This window comes from Penicillium maclennaniae, assembly GCF_028827695.1.
Source record: "Penicillium maclennaniae strain IBT 15551 chromosome Unknown utg000006l:1.0-2513246.0:1.0-2515036.0, whole genome shotgun sequence".
In the NCBI taxonomy this organism is placed as follows: domain Eukaryota; kingdom Fungi; phylum Ascomycota; class Eurotiomycetes; order Eurotiales; family Aspergillaceae; genus Penicillium; species Penicillium maclennaniae.
In genome coordinates, this window is record NW_026623218.1 from 2,203,638 (window position 1) to 2,218,729 (window position 15,092).

The following is a 15,092-nucleotide window of genomic DNA, read 5'->3' on the forward strand; positions in this document are numbered from 1 at the left end:
TGCTGCGGTGAGGCAGTGGGTCTCCCGCCCGCCACGCCGACTGTACTTTGTTATAGGTCTGTCCGGACAGAGCAGAGACACCTTCAGTGAAGAGTTAGTGACTCAGTGGAATGCCCAGATCCTCCAACCCCTGTAGTCTCATGCACCTTCCGCCAGTGGCTAACTGTGTGGGCGCTGCAGCAAATGGCTCCGAATCACGGACTTCAAAGTGGTGGTGGTGGTTGTTGTTGTTGTGTTGCTGTTTTATTCAACAGGACGGCTAAATCCAGGTGCCCGCTGAACGGTCATTCATTGACAGCAGCGGCGGCCTCTGACAGCCTGCGTGACGTTGGTGGGGGAGCTAGAGGAGATGGAAATAACGGGAAACGAGCGGTAATCATACGGACGGACATAATAAGCCTATTTATACATTTCATATGTTCAGCGGGTGTAATCGCCAGCTCACACAGCGGGGAATGGCTTGCAGCCAAGCTTCCTGTTCGCGCCAGGGTAGCCAGTGGGCAATATGTGTACGCTTCCACCGGAAGAAGCTGAGGTAGCCGAGTGTCCCTCCCCTGTTTACTTCCCGTATTCATCCAGATATGGTTGGTCCGATAATCTAGGGGCTTTCCGCGCAGAATAGTCGGGAGGTGAAAGGGTCCCATGTGCCCTTACTGAAGAACGTGGAGGGAAAAATCTTGCGAGCCGACACCCAATCAGCAGGGATATTGTCCTCAGCTGGGGCCCTTCCATCCGCGCTTGTCCATGATAATTTTGACATGTAGGCTTCAAACGTGGGAAATCTGGCTGTGAATGCCTATTATGATGTCAAAGTACCATTCGGTCAAATTAAGCTTCACGACATCAATGAATCCGCGCAACTACTTTAGCGTTATGAGGTCTAGACCAGATCAACGTTTGTATGCAAACAGCTAGACTGCACAGTCTTAGCCAAACGTGAGTTTCTAGCAGACGTGGATTTCATAAATCTAGGCTAAGTTCTAGACACTATCTACCGCAAACAGTTTCTGGATGCAGACTATCTTGGATATTGTTGATCCAAGGTGCAATCACGTCATTCTGATGATTATAGGTTTGGCATTGATTGTGCGAGAATACAAGTACATTAAATCTCTTCCACTACATAATATCCATACCTACGTTAAAGACTCGCCAGTAGCGTATTCCAAAAATGATATAGATGAGAGCTAGAGCGCTTGGTCATTCTATGCCTCTATCCCTTAAATGGGACAACATCTTCAATAATATCTTCTAATATTCTATCCTGCACCAATGGCGTACCGACTGCGAATCTATGAAGATACTCGAAAGATTTAGCGGGCCGAGGTAGCAACGACCCCACAACCAACGGTCTATTACTTCGAAGATAAAGACACGGTCATCGATCTTGCGAACAGCATGATGCAAGATACGCCCGTCACCATAATGAACAAGTTTCCTGGCATTCTTCAAAACGTACAGCCCGAGAATGTGGCAGATGTCTGGGACACAATTTTCGGCAAATGTGGCTCATTAGTCTGGGAAAACAAAAGTCCCTTTCCCGCAAAACCTGAAGTAAGCATAGCGGGCAATCTCATCAAGGTTGGGGCCTATCTCCTTCAACGCGCTACTGCCTAATTGGTAAGTTGAGTTATCTAACTTGATTCACATAATTTATCTCAATAAGACTTTTGCTAATACTTGACGAAGGATTTTAGGTGCTTGGACGCTGAGAGATGCCTGTATCAAATCACTTGATTTTATTGCCCTAACTTTCGGGAGTGTTTGGGATGAGGCGCATCCCAATTTAGTCAGTATTCTTAAGTAACGGAATATGTTGAACTGATAATGTGGTATTTTACCTCCGGAGACCGTAGGTCTCATAGGTAGCATCCAAGCCTTGTTTTTTTATGGTCAAGAGGGATATCATCCGTTAGGCATTGATACGGCCCATGGGCCGGCCCAGCCCATCCATGGACGGGCCGATTTCTTCTGTCCATGGACGGGCCGGCCCATGGGCGTCTTGGCGGCCCATGATACGAAGAGATAGATTTAATGTAATTCATACAGTATTAAAGGTGTTAGTGGTAAAATTTTATTAAGAGGTATTTAAAGTGTGATTAAATTGAGCTTAAAGTAAAGATCAGATGAACAATACCTAAATGAATACATTTTCAAACGTAATTTATATATATAACGTAATCCACACCAAGCTCGCCACCCCATCCAATTTATTGTCTCTTCGCGTCCCCCACCACTTTAAATCGCCTACCATGCCACCAAATCGATCTAAAAATAAGCAAGATTCTATCCAGCAAGAGGGTAGAATCGAGCTTGCAATTAAGGCTATTCAGAATAAAGATATTCCCTCTATTACGGCTGCTGCACGCGTCTTTGATGTCCCGCGGTCTACACTACGCGACCGTATTAATGGCCGCAATTCTATCGCTACCACACGCGCCTATACCTATAAAATGACCCCTTTAGACGAGGATACGCTTACCCAGTAGATTCTATCTATAGACGATCGCGGTGCAGCCCTAAGGCATGCTATGGTACGCACTACGGCCAATATCCTTCTTGCGGCGATCGGATCCGATGCGGTTGGCGTGAATTGGGTCGGAAACTATATTAAGCGGACACCGGCTATTTAAATAAGGTTCTCGCGTCGGTATAATTATTCGCGTGTAGAATAAGAGGATCCGGGGGGATTAAATGCTTGGTTTCAGCTAGTCGAAGAGACTATTAAACGCTATAGCATCCTACCTAATAATATCTATAATTTCGATGAAACAGGCTTCGTAATAGGCCTAGTCTCTACTGTAAGGGTAGTTATAAGAGCTAAATACTATAGCCGTCGCTCTGTCTTACAGCCAGGCAATCGTGAATAGGTAACTGCGGTAGAAATAGTTAATACCTTAGGCTAGGCACTGCCGCTATTAATTATCTTTAAAGGCAAGCGTTTTATTAAATTATAGTTCTGTAATACACTAAAGGACTAGCGCTTCGAAATTAGCCCTAATAGGTGGACATCTGATACTATTAGGCTTCGATAGCTTAAGACTTTATTTATCCCTTTAACCGTAAGTAGGTGGCGTGGTCGGTATAGGCTATTAATCCTTAATAGATATAGAAGCTATCTTACGCCTGAATTCGACTGTTTGTGCACTGAGCATAATATTATACCTATATATATGCCACCGCATAGCTCGTATCTATTATAACCGCTAGATATAGGCTGTTTCGCAGTCCTTAAGCGATTATACGGTCGCCTAGTAGACTAACAGACGCGTATAGGGATAAATTATATCGATAAGCTTGATTTCCTTGTAGCCTACCCACACGCACGCGAAGACGCATTTCAGGCTAGAAGCATTCAAAATATATTCAAAGCGACCGGTTTAATACCTTTAAATGCGGCAGAAGTCCTTAATAAGCTTAATATTTAGCTTCGTGCGCCTACACTATCAGACCGACTATTAAGCCGATCAAGCATCTATTGCCCTGAAACACTAAGCAATATTAAATAGCTTTCAAAACATAAGGTATTAGCTAAGCGCCTTATAAAGTATCGGTCTGATAGCCCACCTACGCCTACGAAAGCGGTCTTTAATCAGGCTTATAAGGCATGCGAACAAGTCATAAAGCGTATCCTTCTATTAGAGTAAGAAGTGGTCGATTTACGGGCTGAAAACTATAAAAAAAAGAGAAAGAAGGCATTGCCTAAAAGGCAAATACAGCGCGATGAGGGCTTATTCGTTCATAAAGCCTATGAGCAAGGCATTAGTCTACCAGGTGGTATAGAAGGTGGTGGGGTGGTGTCTGCAACACCCACCCGGAGGGCTTCAGCGACCGATAATCAGACCAGTAGACGTCAATACGCATGTAGTCTATGTAGAAGGCCTGGTCATAGGGCTTATGCATGCCCGGATAAGGTCTGAAATTGAATATAAAGGCGTTGTGGTATTATAAAAGCTTCATGAATAAAGAATTGGTGGATGGGGTGGCGAGCTTGGTGTGGTGGCGAGCTTGGTGTGGATTACGTTATGTTGATTATTCTTTTGAATGCATGATACAGTCACCATTAGTCAATACGAGGCATTCACTGTCATTAGCTAGATCGGCTGTCTGTCCTGCTACCCCACCTAGATAGAAAGAATCCAGGAGAATATGCTCGGGAAGCTGTTTTTACACTTGACTGTATATATGAACGATTTCAAAGTCGCGCGCCAGAAGAGCATGGAAGTAGCCTCACAGCCCGGGCTTGGCGGGCCCGAGCTTCGAGGCAGAGGCAGGCAGCACAATTTGGGTTGACAAAGGCTGCAGGGGGAGGTTATCGGTAGACCTGTCTCAGCTCAAGGCTATCTCGATGCGAATCAAAGCTATGCTTCTCGGCAATTCGGCTGGCGGTGGGATGTCTGAAGTGCTTTGGCTGTCGCCATGGCAATGGGCAGATCAAGTGGGGGAGAGGGGCGCGACGCAGCAGCTTTAACCTTGCAAGTGAAGAGATGTCTTAACAGTTTCGAGGCCTCGACTGACTGAAACCGGATTCAGATACAGCGGCATTGATCAATGACGATCACTGCTCTGGACCAGTCGCCAATCGTTGCTCTCACGCTCCCTGTCTCCTGTCGGAAATGTTTCGATCGGGTGGATCGGGGTGGCTGGGGTGATCGAAGCTGACGCTGCGGCTCCACCATTTCGAATTCTCAGGTCAAAGATAGCTTTCACGAGTCATTTCATGGAGACTTAATATACATCAGCTGGGCCGCAAGTGTGTTAGAGGCTGGAAAATGGTGGAGAAGCGTAGCTTTTGACCAGAACTTGAAGCAAACGAAGTGAATAGTGACTGGTCAAGCGTCATTGTTTATCGATAATGTGTATTGTCACGTATAGTCAGACAGCCCCATGTCCAGACACTTGCTCAGGGGAACCAGCCAATCGCAACCCATATCCAACCGACCCCAGCCACCTCGAATACTGTGATTACCGTCACAAACATTCCGTCAGGCACCTTTATCTTTCTTTTCTCCCCTCGTTTCTTCCTTTCCAAGACATCGCCGATGCTGTTCACGCACATATCTCTCGTTTGCTTCACAGGTTGAGAGTATTTGCGCCATAATGTCTAAAATCTCCAAGACTAACGTGAACCATGCTGCGGGTATCTTCGCCGACATGTCGGTCGATGGGCCTGCCATTGGTACCCTCGTCGCCATTGTCGACCGAGCGAAGAACCTACCCAACCGCAAAACGATGGGCAAGCAAAACCCATATTGTGCCGCTCGCTTGGGTAAAGAGGCGAAAAAGACTCCTACAGATCTGCGAGGTGGGCAAACGCCTCGATGGTACGTGACCACGCCCGAATTCATTCAGTGGAGCTGACAGGTCATGTTGTAGGGATCACGAGCTTCGATTTACAGTACACGAGTCTCCTGATTACTTCAGAATGAAACTCTCAATATTCAACGATGACAAGAAGTCAGATTTAATTGGCGAGACCTGGGTCGACCTGCAGAACTTGATCATTCCCGGCGGCAGCCAAAACGACCATTGGCACGTCCTTCAGAGCCGAGGCAAATACGCCGGTGAAGTCCGCCTCGAGATGACATATTACGATACCCGTGAGCAGGACGAGACGGTGATTGAACGACGCAAAGGCGCAGCCGAAAGAGCACAAGGCAAAGTTGCAAGTCCGTCGACAAGCTCCGCGCTATCTGGAGCATCTACAGCTTCAGCCGCGTCTGGACTGTCTGGTCCTCGTCAGTTGGAAAAGGTCAAGAGACGCCCTCTGCCTACAGGCCTGTCTGGGGCCACTCCTGCCAGACCTCCAGCTCCAGAACACGTCCAGTCAGCACCTTCATTGCACCACCCCATGCCTGCCATGCCGGCCAGGCCAGCCGTCCGTGACATTGCCCAGACTATGCCATTAGCTGCTGCACCCGAGCCTCTCTCCTATATTCCCAGACAACCCGAACCCTCTTACGATACCCAATCATATGCTCCGTCTTCTGACATGCAACCTAGAGGGGGTTACGACGGCTCCGATGATTACCAACGGGAATGGAGTGCTCCTCCGTCCCTCCCTGCTGCGGGTATGGTGAGAAGCAACACCCAGGAAACCCCTTACCATACCCCCGAGGCCCCTAACCACGTATACGACTCGCGTCCTCAGCAACCACGCAGTCACCCTGACTACGATCGTCCTCCCTCGCGTGACTACCGGTCGGCATCAGAGCCACCTTTCGACTCTGAAATGGATGCAAGGATGCAGTATGATGCTGTTCCACAAGTTCAGGATGCTTATAGTCAAATGGCCTCACCCCAGTATAATGTGAATCCCGTGACGTTTGGGCAAGTCTCAACCTTTTCACCACACCTAGCGGACAACATGCCTGCGCCGTCAAACTATGGCCGTCCTGGTTCATCATCTGGGCCGGCGGATGATCTTCGATACCAGCCGCGCTTCAAAGCTTTGCCACCCGCCCATGTTGACGAATATCATCCAGAGTATGCTGGAATGCAGCCCAGTGTGGAAGATGAAGAAGATTTTGACAGGCCGCCGCCCCCGCCGCCTGTTCACCGTTCTCGGATGGCACAGCATGCATCGGCGGCACCATCAGCACAATCTCCAAATATCACCCAGTTGCCGTCTTCATATAGACCGTATAATCCTTCCGTGCCTGCGAGTCTGGTCGCCGGTTTCGAGGCCCACAGTCACGCCGATCATGCGGTGTATGAAGATCGAAGCGGCCGGAGACGCAGTGCACTTTTCGACGATGAAATGATGCTAGCTCAGCAACCTGAAGTAGCACCGGCACCGGCGCCCTCACACTACGAGGCTCCCATCTACCCTCTCCGCACATCTCCCAGGCCCATGGACGATTATTCAGGCATTATTGTAAGCCGAGCAGGCCAAGCTAGGTCGGTGAGCCCAGATACGCGGATGATTACCCGCAAATCGGTCAGCCCTCGACCTTCATCCTCGGATAGCCGTGCAGGCTCCTCTGTCCCTTTCTCCCCGACTCCTACAACTCCTTCAATCACCATTCCCGGCCTGCAAGCTCTCGGGGGGTTTCCCCTGCACATGAGATGCCATCGCAAGTCAGAACTGTGTCGTCTCGGTCCGAGTTTGAATCCATTCGAGACCCGAATGAGCCTATCATCGGTGATGATGGTCGCGAAATTGATCCCTCGGACCACCTGCCCACAGAAACATGGGCCCCTGAGCCGGAGAAAAAAAACCGCAAGCCGGAGGTCATTATTCGATTCAAAAATTCACCCCGGCCGACATCCCGTGGCAACGACACGCCTGTTCGAAGCACACCGCCGCGCGTGGGATTCCGCACTACTCCCGACACTTCAAGCGATTACAGGCGATACAATCCGTCTGTGCACTCTGATTTCGTGGAGCGCACTCCTCCTCGGGCTGATCGGGGACAAGAAAGTTATAGCAGTGTCACACATAGTCGTGGCTACAGCACCCCGACATCTGCTGACCGACCTCGCTCCTCCCATCGAGGCTCGGTTTCTCCCACGCCCAGCGCTCGCTCGCCGCTATATGACTACAGCCCTGGACCGCCTATTCCTTCCAAGGTACCGGTCTCCCAAGGAGCACCAGCCTACCCGGTTGCATCCAGCAACGTGAGGGGAGGTCGACCGGGAATGGATGCACTAAGCCGCGAGCTCAGCACAATCGACATCGGTTCCGCGAGCTGCAGTCCAAGTCGAGCTGTGCGGAGATACGCACCACCTCGGCCTTCGGCGTCAATGGGCTATGCCAGTTAAAAATCTTTTATGATTCATGTATTACGTGCTCCACGGTGGTCAACTTCTCATTTTCGGCATCTTCTGGCTACACTTCAGACTGTAATTGACTACCTCTTTTCGATATCCAGCACAGGCGGCGTTAGTGGTTTCAGGTTCATTTCGAATTTCAGTTATCCATGTACACATGAAGACTTGACCTGTGATGGTCATGAGAAACGATACCATTCTTCTGTTTTTGAATCAGCAATTAGCGGAGCAACCTCAAGCCGAGCAGTAAATTCATTCCATTGTAACTCGACAACACATAGTTATTCGGGTGGCGTTAATACACGCTAGTTGGCAGTTCGTAGCCAATCCGGCCGCTGATACATATCGCTTATCTCTCGACGTTTCCCCGCGCCTTCAAATCTCCGATCTCCAACACATCTCGAACATCTTCTCTTCACCACCATGGCCGGCCTCACTCCTGAACAGCTCGCTACCTTCCAGGAGAATGGCTTCCTCGTCATTCCAGACTATCTCAGCCAGTCTGAAATTGAGTCTGCACTAAAAGAAACCGAGACTCTGCTTGATGATTTCGACCTCGAGACGCACCCACTGACTCAATTCACCACCGGCGATGGCGACGACACCGCCGACCACGTCGGCGACGACTACTTCCTGAACTCCGGCGACAAGATCCGCTTCTTCTTCGAGCCGGAAGCGTTCACCACAGAGCCCGATCCTCTGACCGGCCGCGCGGCCCTGATCAAGCCTAAGCATCTCGCCGTGAACAAGATCGGCCATTCTCTGCACACCCTTTCTCCGCCTTTCAAAGCCATCTCTTTGACCGAGCGCAATGCCGCCGTCGCACGCTCCCTGGGCTTCTCGGACCCTCGCGTTCTGCAGAGCATGGTCATCTGCAAGCAACCCTCCATCGGCGGCGCCGTCCCCCCGCACCGTGATTCCGAGTTCCTTTACACCGACCCTCCATCCGCTGTAGGCTGGTGGTATGCCCTTCAGGGATGCAACACCAGGTAACGCAACCCTAGGGTTCTGGAAAGGATCTCACAAAGGTCGCAAAGGCGGGCACATCACGCGGAGATTCGTGAGAAAGGCCGATGACAAGGGACGGAATTTATTGAGAATCGGGGATCCATGTTGCCGAGAGGAATGGATGAGGAGAAGGTCTCTGGGCCTGCGGATGAGGATTTGGAGATTTTGAACGTCAAGGCTGGGTCGTTAGTGCTGATTCATGGCAATGTGCTGCACAAGAGTGAGAAGAACACTAGTCCGCACAGTCGGTTTGCGTATACATTCCATGTTATTGAAGGAGCTGAGGGGTGGGATTATGATAAGCGGAATTGGCTGCAGCCGCCGGAGGGTGGCTTTTCGAAGTTGACTTGATGATGTTGAAGCTTCGTTGAATAAAAACGTGATCACCTAATTTCAAGACACGCTTGGGATATCTTCAAGTTATACGGTGACAAAACCGGACAACCAAACGCTCGGTCGGGGTGACGCTACTCTCCAGACAGAAAGAGGCGAGTGCTGGATTTCTTTCGACAGCACGCTGGAATAAGTCACGGCGCTCGGTATTCAGAGATATAGAACTCAGCTTTGACCGAATTGCCTCCAAGTTAGATGGCGCTGTTAGCTCCATCAATTCCAGTAAATTGAGAGTAAAGAGTCTTTCAGGGTTCTCTCCTGCCAATCATTCTGATCCGGTCCCTCGCTTATGGTAAATTCAACATCCGGATCAGTACCCCAATCCAGGAAGGTCTGGAGTATCAGAGGCTGGATCTCACTTTGGGGGAATCCCCGGACGAGATCAGCGGCATATTGGTGTATGAAGAGCAGTCCCACGGACGCAAGTCTCGCTGGAGTTGCGCTGATCTCGGATACCTCGCTGGCGATACTCGAGTCTATCTGCTCCAAAACCACCATCTCCTGAGGGGACCGACCCTCACGCAAGAGCTCCTCCACAAAGTCCTTTCGATTATTTAATGCTGCCACCAGGAGCACATTTGGCCCGGATGACAAATTCTCTTTCTTTAGACGGGCGAGGAGGCGAGGAGGCAGGTATGAGTGAAGACCCAGCTTCACGGTCGCGCAAAGAAAGCAAGAGTGGATAGTTTACCTCCATCACATTAAGATAGTCGTTGCGATCAAGTGTTCCAAAGACTTGACCCCGCAAATACAATGATTTCTTATATTGCTTTCCATCGAAAAGCTTCGCAGGTTGAGTATGGACTGTCGTAACATCGTAAGCTTGCTCAAGAAATCCGGGCAACATGTCGATTTGGCCTGACCCCTTGGCTCCTACTATAAATCGGAATAAGGCGTCGAGCTGCCTCCGAATGGGCGGGCTATAAAGATACCTCTGAGGATGTATGTCTTCCCACGTTGGACAAGCAAACTGGTAATCAGCCAGCAATAGGCGGAAAATACCGACTCGGACATCGAATTCTGGAACACGTCTTTGCATCTGGTCCCGTCGTGTGTTCACAAGATAATCTCGTACGGTACGATGAAGAAAATCCACATCATGTCCAAAGTATTGGTGACCGTGTATTGCCTGGTTTCCATTCGACTTCATCTCTAGCAAGCCGCGAGAAAACCGGTCCAGGATACATGATACTCGAGATACCTGCTCGTCGATCTCTGATATCGGACAGAATTGCATGGGCCTGTTCTCGGGAAATCCTGGATCATCCAAATCCTCTAGCCTTGAGTATGCCATGGCATTACCAATGATTGGCCTGTTCCCGGGAAGCCCAAAATCTCCGGTGCTCATGAGAAACAGTTTGTCAGAGAGTGGTCGATCATCTCGATCTATTGAGTTCAACATCTGGTCAAAAAGCTCATCAAGCCCTTTCGGCATTGAAGTGAGCAGCTTCTCTAAACCTTTAGCCATGGTTTGATACCCGATACTCTTCAAAAGAGATCGAACGACTAGTCTCGCCCAGAGAAATACGCCGTTGGCATCTTCGACGACTTTCGAGATCAGCTCTCGATATGAACCTTGAACACGGGGGAAGTTTGGGTCCTTCTCGAACATTGCCAAGCTGAACTGACGAATGTCCTCTCTAGTCAGCTCGTGTATGCTGATTTGATGGTTCATATCGATTGCGAAAGTCTGCATGAAGGGGATATGGGGTCGGCTGCTCACGCAGAGCTTGATATGCTTCGACTCGGTCCAGCGTAGGAGGTCCCGAGCCAAATGCCATTGATCGACTTCATCGCCCTCGAACTCATCAAGACCGTCGATCCAGAAACATATATAAGCGTCGAATGACTGACTCTCTTGAACTAACCGTCCAAATGCTGCTTTGATCTCCTTGAAGTGCAGCGGTGTTTGTTGCGGAGGCGCAACACCGGTAGACAATCCTTCCCATAGAGTGGGAAAAACTCGTGGTATCAAATCAGGACATTGGATGAATGTCTCGAACAGGAGGCTTCGATACAGTCCTTCAAGAGACATTTGAAGTTTATCTCCGGAGTTCCAGAAGAAGAACCTGGAGAGAACCAACTTTTTGTCCCGGCCCAGTGTTCAAGCTCCCGTTGGACTCGAGGAGACTCGGCAAGGAACTTCATCAACGTCGATTTTCCAGAACCGGCTTTGCCAGATATATGAAAGACTTGACTTCCGGAGTTAAGCCAAGTCAAGAATTGTTGTCGCGTGTTGTTTCGCATCTTCTCTTGCTCTTTGACTCGCTTTTCCCAAATCGAATCCCGCCCCGACAGCGAGTCAAATTTCTCTTTGACCATCCAGGCAAACGTTCCGTTTTCAGGGTCCTCGATGCTGTCTCCTCGCCTATACATTGATGGGAAGATAAGTCGGCTCAAGATGTGGTTTTGCCAGCTTATTGATCGTGTCGTAGACTGGAGATTTGACAAGGCTTCCCCTAATTTGACGAGTGGCTCATCCTCAGGGTCTTTATTAATCGTATTGGATCCATTCCGGGGTACTTCTAAGGACATCGCTTGTATGAGAGTTGCAATGTCTTGATGCAAAGTGTCCAGTCGCCTTGTCGTCTCACTTCTTAGTAATTTCCCCTCGCTTCGAAGATTTTCCAGCTGGATCTTGACCATCGAGCTCTGACTGTCGCTCTTTTGGCTATCTGCATATTAGTAGGTTCCATTTACAGACATGAATGGAGTTGATTTCGATTTACAAACCTGAACATGACGTGCAATCGGATCAAGATCTCTGACTGATAACCGTGTAGCCGTCGTTCAATAGCTCCGATATCTTTCTCCTTGCGCATACTCCTAATTTTCACCATCATGCCCTGCCGTTTCGATTTCTTGTCGCCAATTTTAAGCTTTTTCAAAGTCTGAGAGATTTCTCCTGACAAAGCATGGCAATCAGTGGCTAAGATACAGAGCTTCTTTTCGTTCTCGGTTCTTGCGGGAACATCAGAGATAAGGTCGTTGGCGACGCTGTTCAAATCCTCCACCAGAGCACTGAGGTTGGCATTCTCTGGTGTCATCCCACTCGAGGACTCCAGAACTTTGCTCATCCCAGAAAGTAGCTTGAACGAGAAGTCGATAAAGCAGATGATGTTCCCTGCCAGGCCGATGGCCGTCAGAGGGTCCATTTTATCGCTGCGCTAGATCTTTGCCTTTTGAATTGAGAATGCAGATGCGATGATCATTCTGTCACGAGTGGCACCTTCAGGGTATATATTTACAGTTGATAAGAAAAGGGGCGAACAGCGAACTAGGTGCTGACGTGTCTAACGCACCGCGTGGGGGCGGTTTAAACTGAGCCTCAAGGATCATGTCAATCCCGCGGCTAGCGATTGGCTCTTAAAGCTGCCCCTTTAACTTTTGCACTATTGTACGAGGTCTCTGCGCTATCACCTTTACGGGAAGAGAGTTTGGAAAAGTTTTGAGTCGATACAAGGACTTTTCCTTGATAGTCATTAACTTGGTACGTCCGTTCAATCATTGTAATATCCATCCCCAATCTGCCTCCCCTACCAAATCACCATTATGATATTTCCCTTCTCATGCCTTCGAGGGCTCAACTTGAGAGAGTCTCCGAGCCTCATCGGCCTCCTTGGCAGTCGCAATGATCTGCGGCGGCCTAGGGATGTTCTGTCGGAAAATGTATCGCTTGATGAACCAAGGCAGCCAAACTGTCAACTCGTAGCTGATGAACTTCTTCGTTGGGACCGAGAAAACCTCTGCAAGATGTTAGTAGGTGGTCATTACGGAGTGCTAGGAGAGTATGATTTACGGTCAATTTCCTCCAGGGTGAGCTGCTTAGTCTCTCTGACGAAGCAGAAGATCATGAACCAGGCTATGAGGTTGAGGCCAGCGTAGAATCCGACTAAGTTCATTGTTAGCTATTGGCAGGAGGCAAGATACCAAGACATGACTTACAGGCTCCAGTGGGAGTCATCACAGTCTTCATTCGAGGGAATGTCAAACTCAGAATACCGGCTTTGTAATGTATTAGTAAAAGTTACGGTTTTTTCAAGCATGGAAGTACTCACCGAAAGTGTTGTTGATGCAGACAGCCCAAGCCATACCTTGCTCACGCTGGATAGTGGGAAACACCTCGGCTGAATATTGGAAAGCTACTGGACCTTCACCCAAAGAGTAACAGATGGTGAAGAGATAGACGAACCTAGTATGGAGTAATTAGCCAAGTATCGGTCAAAATATGATGCTAGAACTTACAAGACGACTGGCCCAATTTGCGCACCCTGACTGCCGCTATGGTTCAGAAGAGAGAGACCGGCTGCCAACAGGAAAATGCACATCAGGGGGAAGGTCTATAGCACGTTTAGTCACGGTCAATTGTGGCGGCCTTAATTACTCACAATCAAGGTCAGAGTCCTTCGGCCTTTGGTATCAATGAGGAACAGAGTGGGAATGGTCGACACTACTTGAACAGCACCATAGCCGAGCGACGCATACAAGGCCTGAGTAGCCGAATAGCCAACATTCTCAAAGATGGTGGAGCTGTAGAAAGAGATGACTAGGAGGAGTCAGCGATAGTGACCGATGCAAGAAGAGAGGCAACTTACTGTTGATACCGCACATCTGCTGAGCAATCATAACAGTCGAGGCACCGTAATTGGCACGTCTAATTCTTGGCACAGCGAAACAGTCCCAAAGACGAGAGAAGTAGCCCGAACCGCGAGCCTCCTTCAACTCCTCCTGATAGATGATGTTCGAGTAGTAGAAGTCTCTCGCCGCAATGATCGGATGAGCTCTCAGGCGGTTCATGGATTGGAATCCTTTAGCATATTTGTTATGCTTCATGAGCCAGCGAGGGGATTCTGGGCAGAACCAGATACCACACATGAGGATGAAGGAGGGAATGAAGGCCGAACCCAGCTGAAGACGCCACGCGATATCGCCGGTATTCTTGACAATCACGTTGGCCGCGAATCCCAAGAAGATACCTGCAACCACCCAAAGCTGCCAGAACATGACAAGAGCACCTCGAGTCCGAGCCGGAGCCATCTCGGCGGAGTAGATGGGGACTGTGGCGTTCTTCGCACCAATACCAATACCCATCACAAATCGTGCAGCAAACAGCCCTTGCCATGACTGCGCGAAACCGGAACCAATTGGTGTGGCAGTAAGACAGCAAGCCGTGAGAAAAATTTCGCCTCTTCGACCCAGGTAGTGGTTCAGCGGATCGACGATAAAAGCACCACTATAAAGCATGTCAGTCAAGGGAATTCAGAGAAAGAGAATGCCACCGGGAACTTACATGAGTCCAGCCGTTAAGAAAATAATGGCATTGACAACGCCCACAATCCACTCGTCTTTTCCCTGGCCATCGATACCAAATTCCTTGGGGAAAGACAAGTTGGCTCCGTTCGATCCCGTCTGGTCCCAACCTTGTGTAGCAGCTCCAATAGCACATAGACCAATAGAATACCAGAGCATGACGGGGCCGTGCCATTTATGATCTCGCTCATACACGAGTGCAGCGCGCTCCTCCTCGTCAAGTTCACCGAGGGTCTCAAACATATCAGGGTCTCGTGCAACCAAAGCGGCCCGGCCAAACAGCGCCGCATGCTCGGGCATACCGTGCGCTTCAGCAAAAGCGTGAGCATCGATGACAGCTTGTTCCTTTGTCACCGTCTTGAAATCTCTTGTCAGTAACATATCTCATCGCGCGGCTTCACGAAGCTCACCGTCAAAGGATTCTGAACAATATTCAGAGCGCCAGCTTGACGAGGACCTCCCGCATCGGCGCGGTCCGACTTTGCAGACTGAGAAATGAACTCATCGTGAGCTAGAACACCAGAAGTGGGCTTTTCAGACATGGCGATGGAGCACTCGCAGCTTGGAGCAGATCTGAAGTTATCTTGTAAAGGAACCCTGTGGGGAGG

The 15,092-nt window shown here is 49.4% G+C and overlaps 4 protein-coding genes across 4 annotated transcripts; 2 read left to right on the top strand and 2 right to left on the bottom strand.

The window, feature by feature from the left end:
• Window positions 1-5,100: 5,100 nt before the first annotated feature.
• On the top strand, window positions 5,101-7,764 carry N7477_007104 (uncharacterized protein; the record flags this gene model as incomplete). Its single annotated transcript, XM_056968767.1, has 3 exons — window positions 5,101-5,324; window positions 5,377-7,050; window positions 7,086-7,764. The coding sequence occupies 3 exons, from the start codon at window positions 5,101-5,103 to the stop codon at window positions 7,762-7,764; spliced, it is 2,577 nt and encodes an 858-aa protein (XP_056821563.1).
• Window positions 7,765-8,196: 432 nt separating this feature from the next.
• N7477_007105 (phytanoyl-CoA dioxygenase family protein) lies at window positions 8,197-9,132 on the top strand (the record flags this gene model as incomplete). The annotated part of the gene is made up of 3 exons (XM_056968768.1): window positions 8,197-8,724; window positions 8,778-8,833; window positions 8,895-9,132. The coding sequence occupies 3 exons, from the start codon at window positions 8,197-8,199 to the stop codon at window positions 9,130-9,132; spliced, it is 822 nt and encodes a 273-aa protein (XP_056821564.1).
• A 255-nt stretch (window positions 9,133-9,387) lies between these two features.
• Window positions 9,388-12,329, bottom strand: N7477_007106 (uncharacterized protein; the record flags this gene model as incomplete). Its single annotated transcript, XM_056968769.1, has 4 exons — window positions 9,388-9,825; window positions 9,866-11,196; window positions 11,259-11,845; window positions 11,908-12,329. The coding sequence occupies 4 exons, from the start codon at window positions 12,327-12,329 to the stop codon at window positions 9,388-9,390; spliced, it is 2,778 nt and encodes a 925-aa protein (XP_056821565.1).
• A 412-nt stretch (window positions 12,330-12,741) lies between these two features.
• On the bottom strand, window positions 12,742-15,026 carry N7477_007107 (MFS transporter; the record flags this gene model as incomplete). The annotated part of the gene is made up of 9 exons (XM_056968770.1): window positions 12,742-12,920; window positions 12,974-13,066; window positions 13,120-13,179; window positions 13,233-13,366; window positions 13,420-13,514; window positions 13,563-13,720; window positions 13,770-14,407; window positions 14,465-14,841; window positions 14,895-15,026. 9 exons carry the CDS (start codon window positions 15,024-15,026, stop codon window positions 12,742-12,744), a joined length of 1,866 nt encoding a protein of 621 aa, XP_056821566.1.
• Between the last annotated feature and the right edge of the window lie 66 nt (window positions 15,027-15,092).